This window comes from Rutidosis leptorrhynchoides, chromosome 4 (assembly GCF_046630445.1).
Source record: "Rutidosis leptorrhynchoides isolate AG116_Rl617_1_P2 chromosome 4, CSIRO_AGI_Rlap_v1, whole genome shotgun sequence".
NCBI lineage: Eukaryota > Viridiplantae > Streptophyta > Magnoliopsida > Asterales > Asteraceae > Rutidosis > Rutidosis leptorrhynchoides.
This window is the reverse complement of record NC_092336.1, coordinates 631,339,683-631,346,050: the sequence shown is the minus strand read 5'-3', so window position 1 is coordinate 631,346,050 and position 6,368 is coordinate 631,339,683. Positions and strand designations below refer to the sequence as shown.

The 6,368-nt window shown below is 33.3% G+C and overlaps 1 protein-coding gene across 2 annotated transcripts; it reads right to left on the bottom strand.

Moving 5' to 3' along the window:
- Positions 1–334: 334 nt before the first annotated feature.
- On the bottom strand, positions 335–4,413 carry LOC139904233 (protein arginine N-methyltransferase PRMT10-like). Of its 2 annotated transcripts, XM_071886167.1 has the most exons (8): positions 4,011–4,413; positions 3,070–3,262; positions 2,239–2,344; positions 1,912–2,101; positions 1,612–1,797; positions 1,092–1,175; positions 722–933; positions 335–628 (listed from the first exon to the last, which is right to left on the bottom strand). In XM_071886167.1, exons 1-7 carry the CDS (start codon positions 4,221–4,223, stop codon positions 757–759), a joined length of 1,149 nt encoding a protein of 382 aa, XP_071742268.1. In that variant the 5' UTR covers positions 4,224–4,413; the 3' UTR covers positions 335–628; positions 722–756. The 2 variants fall into 2 exon arrangements, with proteins under 2 accessions (XP_071742268.1, XP_071742267.1); XM_071886166.1 differs by having other exon boundaries at positions 335–933.
- Positions 4,414–6,368: the final 1,955 nt, after the last annotated feature.

Here is a 6,368-nt window from a genome sequence, read left to right as displayed (position 1 = left end):
TTGAGAACTTGAGAAAAGGTTGAAATGTTTATGATGAAAGCCTTATGGATTTATAGCACTATTTTAGCATTAGCATAGATTCACCTTTGCTTTAGCCTAAAGAGTGGGGTAGAGGGTTGACTTAATAACTAAAAAGGGAAGAAAAAAAACTGTAAAAATTATGAAGCCATGTTCAAACAGCTTCAAGTGTAATCAAAGGCATATGCATGTGGCTTTTATGCAATACCAATACAATACTGATGGTGGATTACCATATTAGTACATTAACTTGACCCCAATGATAATAGGAGATAATAGGAGTAAAAAAAAAAATAATAATAAAAAATAATCAGGTAACTAGAAAGTAACTAAGATAATAGTAATACAGAGGGTGTAAACAAAGCAGCAAAGAATGCAGTAGCCAGTAACTACTCTATTATATGTAAACTATAATTTAAAAGTTTAAAACTAAAAGTTTAGAACTAAAAGAAAGTAAAAAAAAAAAAAAAAAAAGGTAAAACCGACCCTCTAGCGGCCCACACCGACCGGACATGTGAGAGGAAAATCGTGTAACCCATGCTTAAAAGGACATGGGGCTGGGATTGAACCCATGACCTCCGCTTTATGTTGCATGTCCCCAACCACTAGGCTGCCATCGCGGGGACCAAAGCAAAAGAAAGTAATAAATGAGATACGATACAACATACATTTCATGACAAATTTAAATAATTTCATAGAGTACCTTACTACATCGGTATTAGTTTGGTATGTTTGGCCTCATTCTATATAAAACTTGTTTCTGACAGGTGCCAACATTTTGCCAGATGACAACTTGATTTGAAAACCAAGATCAACGTTCATCAAGCGATGATTTTCTTCTGAACGGCTCATTGAAAAATTAACGAGAACCTCGTCCTTTTCGTTGACACGAACAGGAGGATGCAAGAGAAAGACCTGCACATATTGCAAGGAAACAGAAATTAAATTTAATACAACCACTCTTTATTCCATGAAAACTTGCAATAGATAAGCTTTTGGTTAGCTTAATACTTAAAAAGTTGCCGGTATAAATTCATTTTTCTTTTTAGAAGTTTTAAGTAATTATTACAAACCTGTTGTCCCCAATGTGTGCCATCATCTACGCTGGGAGCTGTTGTCAACTCGACTTCACACTCAGCGGGATTCTCCTTTCTTCCCTATGAAAAAGACAAATCAGTTCAGTAGATTAATAATTAGAAAAAGCTATTTAAAGAATAAAAGAATTAAATAAAATAAAAAAATACTAGCCTCAATCATGTGCTATTCGGAAAGGGTGGTTTTACGCATTTGATTATATGAATATGCAACATATAACATTTCTTTTATTTGACATGGTTCCCTATTAGTTGAATCCATTATGTATATGGGTTAACCAATTTGAACAGCTAGATATTGAAAAACATAAACCAACCCATTTATAAGAGATGGGTCGAGATTGACTCGTCTACAGTTTAACTAGGCCCCAAGACTCGTTAAAAGCTGGTGGTACGGAAACTTATTAATAAGTAAACGGGTAAAGATCAACTCATTTAAATTTTAACTCGGCTCCAAGACTTATTGAAAGCTGGTGGTACGAAAACAAAATAAACTCACATTAAAATGAACATCAAACCAGCCACCAAATCCACATAATCTCGTGTCCTCTTTAGTGATTGTTAATGAAATGCTGGCTTCAATTTTGAAGATGTCTTCAACAGTTACGGTTAAACAATCAATCTCCTTTAAAATAGCACATGTTCCGACTACTTGGTTGGGATGCAGGTTGTTCCACACAGAATTCTACACAATTGAACAAGACCAATATGCAAAGGAATAAAAAGCCGAATATATTACTGTAAATATTGATGTAAAAAGCAATTAAAAAGATAATGGGAAAGAAACAATAAATCTAACCTGCAAGTAGTACTTTTTCTGCTCTTCAGAAAACGGTTTGGTCAAAACACTCATATCGACACCGTAATAAGTGTTAGTTTCATTCACAAAACCATGCCAGTCATCCATACATCCTTCATAATCACTCATTTTTTGATCTGCTAATCCTGATCTGATAGGTGCCAACCACATGCGAGCATGGCTTGGATACCTACAAAATTAAAAAATAAAAACTCTAGGCAAAAATGTTACGAGTCAATTTTTAACCAAAAAAAAAAAAAAATCACGTTTTGAGTAAGCAGATGCACGGAATAATAATGAATAAATCTTTAAGAAAAAAATACTTACATAACTCCAGTTGGTTTCAGCCAGCGATCACGGGCGCATATTACAGAATCAAACATAGATTCACGTAGAAGAAAGTATCCCATCCATTCAGATATAATTACATCAACTGTTCAATCGTTTTTCACATAAGAAAAAACAATTAGTTAACAGAAGAGGATTTCCAAAGGGTTGCAGCAGAAGTCAAAATATTTGTCTAAAGACATTTTGCAGCAATGGAAATAAGGGAGGAGATCAAGCACGTTGACTCACAAGTGTGTCAAATCGGGTTGGATTGACCCAAACACTTTTTTGAGTAATTTCTTTTACATTTTTTTATAAATCATGGTTAGAAACTTATGGTATTCAACTTTCTGAACAACATGATTTACACATTAAATATATAACTTTGAGCCAATTTCAAGTTTCAACCCGTTTGACTCATAACTCATTTCCTTTCAATCTGATATTTTCACTCTGCCTGTTCGATTTCACATTCCTGTCCATTCATTAGTAAGGGTGTGTTTGGTTGGAAGGTATAAGAAAGGGGAATAGGATTGATACCCACAGACTTTGTTTGTTTATGAATTGTAATAATGTGGGTTCCAAACCCACCTAAGGGGGTTGGTTTTAATTTCTTTCCCAATAAAAGCTACAATTCACTTCTTTAAATGTACAAAATTTAGTTTCAAACCCTTCAAACTAAACAATTATATTGGTAACAATTACATAATTGATACCCATTCGCAGTCCACTTTCAATTCATACCCATACATCTAGTGATTCCGGACAATAAACCAAACGCACCCTACATAAATGGGTTGAAATTGCCACCTCTAATTATATAACACTAACCTTTCTCAGGCAATGTTATATCTTCTATTGAACCCTCGATTACTTCAACCACATCATGAAGGTTATTCGATTTAACAAGCTGACGTGCATGTTCAGCCATCTTAGTAGCTTCAACAGCATATACCTTCTTTGCACCAGTTTGAGCGCACCAAATTGCTAGAATACCACTCCCTGTTCCTACATCCAACACAGTCTGTTCCATCGACTCACCATTTTAGTTCCAGGTCCAATAATTTCTAACTTATTTTTATCCAAATTATTTACAATAACACAACAATTGAAACACACAAAAATTTGTTTTTTACGTCGATTACTCTACTCTAATAACATAGGCCCTACAAGTCAAAAATAAATTTTTATTTCAATAAGCAGATAAATACTCATTCCATTGAATGTCATCTATGATGGAATTCTGTATATTATTTTCAAGTAGTCATTCAATTAGAATTTGTCTTCGATGAAAATAAAAGTACTCATTCCATTTGAGTAAGCTTATTTTCACGGCTTTTGTTCTTATTTAGATCTTGAAAAATCAATTAGCAACTTCAGCCTTGAGAGCTTAAATAGGCCATAAGTTGAGGCTTATAAGCTTATACCGATCTAACAGACTTTTCATTAATTTCAATCAGACCATAAACCTCAATAATAAGTTTAACCAAAGTAACACAAAATATGCAAACCCAAACAACTACTTTTATATTTCCAATGTAATGCATAAAAACTGATTATCAAGATTCAAGAATCGCACTTTTATAAATAAAAATGTTAACTTTTATACAAAACTAGTAAAATTAAGGTTACATAAATACATAATAATACACAGGTGATACTAAAAAAAAAAAAAAAGTAAAACAATTAATATGGCATGAGAAAACAAAAACAAGAAATATAATGAAATATTTAAATAAATAACATTAAAAAAAAGGAGAAAAGAAACATACTTTGCCAATGAAGTGATGTTTGTTATTGAAAACAGAGTTGTAATAAGCGTCCATACGAACACGGTCTGAAAGCATTTCCTTTTGGTGGTAAAGAAAGGCATAAGTGCAGAAATAATTAGCGAAATCGACTCCTTTATCGACGGTGGCGTTACCATTGCTGGTCGATGTTGCCTTATCGGTGGCGGCTGATGTTCCGTTTGCTGTCGTTCCCATTTTTTCTTTTATTTATTTGTATTAATATTTATAATTAAATTAATTTAATATTAAATATTAATAATAATAAAGATAAAGATAAAGAAAGATTGACTGCAGGGGTTTATGTTTTTGTAGGAATTATGGAGGGAGATGTAAAAACAGCGATTGGGAGAATAGCAGAAAGAGGAAGATTCATGTGTTAGCTCTTTGAATTAGGGCACAAGTATCTGTGGGTCCCTTCAATTTTTTTTTTCCCTTTGTGGTTTTATCCGTTACTTTTATAACCACTCCCTATACGTCATTATTCGCTCATTACCCGCTCATTACCCGTAACTAACCATAGGCACGAGCTAGTTACCCGCTTTAGTTACCCGCATTCACCATCAATTTAACGGAAGTTTTAAGTTTAGTTATAGGAATTGTGGGTCCAGTGACTTTTTATTGTTGGACTTGATACTTTATTGCTTGTACGTTGTATATTAAGAGGAGTATTGTTTTAGCCATTATAAGTAGTGTTTAATTATGAGTTAGTTATAGGATATTGGTGTTGATGTGACGCTGATGTGGAAGGTTAAGAGGATGAATAGTTTAGTTACGATATGGAGCGGCCTAACACGTCTACACATCCTAGACAACATCATTAATAAAAACAGATCATTTATGCTAGAGATAGTTACGCATTTTACTATTTTTGCTTTATTAAATCGTCTCAAAAAAATCATAGTTAAAGTCTTAAAGATACCGACCCGTTCTATTAAGGTAAATCAGGTGTCAAAAAGGAAAATAGTTTGTTGTTTCTGTTATATACTTCCGAAAAATGTTGATAACCAACTAAACCTACTAAACAACGGTTTACAATGTAAAACAAGCGCCGTTCCAGAAAAACCAATGTTTTTTTTTTAACGGCTGGTTAGTTGGTTACTGACTCACGCACCCGAAGGAGGAAACCCACTCTCGAATCTTCGCACAACCTTATTTCAGGAGGTGAACCCGACCGGTTTTGTCTGAGGACCCCACCCACCAGAAGTGGAATGGTGATTCAGCCATATGGGAGAAAACCTCCCCTCCCAGGATTCGAACATGCACCACTAGGTAGATACAAACTCTGCACAACAGGGAGTGGCCACCCAAGCTAGGCCCGGATGGTTAGAAAAACCAATGTAAAACAAGCAAAATAATTAACATGTTCTTTTATAAAATATTTCTGCCACGAGCCCCAAACATACTCGTTTGTAATATGCCTTAGCAAACATGGGCTTCCACAGCTCAAAATATATATATATAACTAGTAAAGTGGACCGCGCTTTGCGGCGGTGTGAAAAGAATTTTTTGTTTACGATTTCATATAATTAAAATGCCATTTCGAAAAAATAACTATGAAATTTGTAGTGCAATCGAATTTGCATAATTTTTTACCATTATTTTAAATTGCATACTCAACTGCCGCTTACCACCAGCAAATCGCTAGCCACCTTACAAATCTGAATCGTCGCACTCTTCCGACACCGCCACCCTTATCTTTTTTTTTTTTTTTTTTTGTCTAAAACTCCAACTATGTATTAGTTTATATTTTTATTTTATTTTGAACTCGACCCAACTTATTCTATTCGTTTTTCATTAAGATAGCATCAGTCACTTTAAAAAATATTACTATCCAATTAATATAATAATGTGGTTACAAGTTACAACTAATTTAAGGATTTTATTATAAAAATTTCAGATTGTCATTATTAAAACAAAGCAGTCACAAATTAGCTGGTTCCAAAAAAAAAAAAAAATTTGCTACCACTACAACAAATTTATCAATTGTTCACGCATATTTTTACACACTTGTAAGAAAGTGTAAGCTTTTTATCAAATTTCTCACACTTATAAATATGTATAAGTTTGTTACATTTATAAATGTTGAATGTTATTCAAATTTCACACTTAAAATTGTAGGAAAAATTTGTTCACGCTTATTAGTGTATACAAACACAAATTTAATCACATTTAGAAATGTGAGTAAAATTTGTTACACCTCATTTCTTCACACAAGGGGGAGCGTGAACAAATCTAGTGCGATAAAATTAACTTAACATTCTTAAGTGTGGTTATATTTATAATCTAGTGCGACAAAATTAACTTAACACTCTTAACAACATTTAACAAGATCGTTAACAT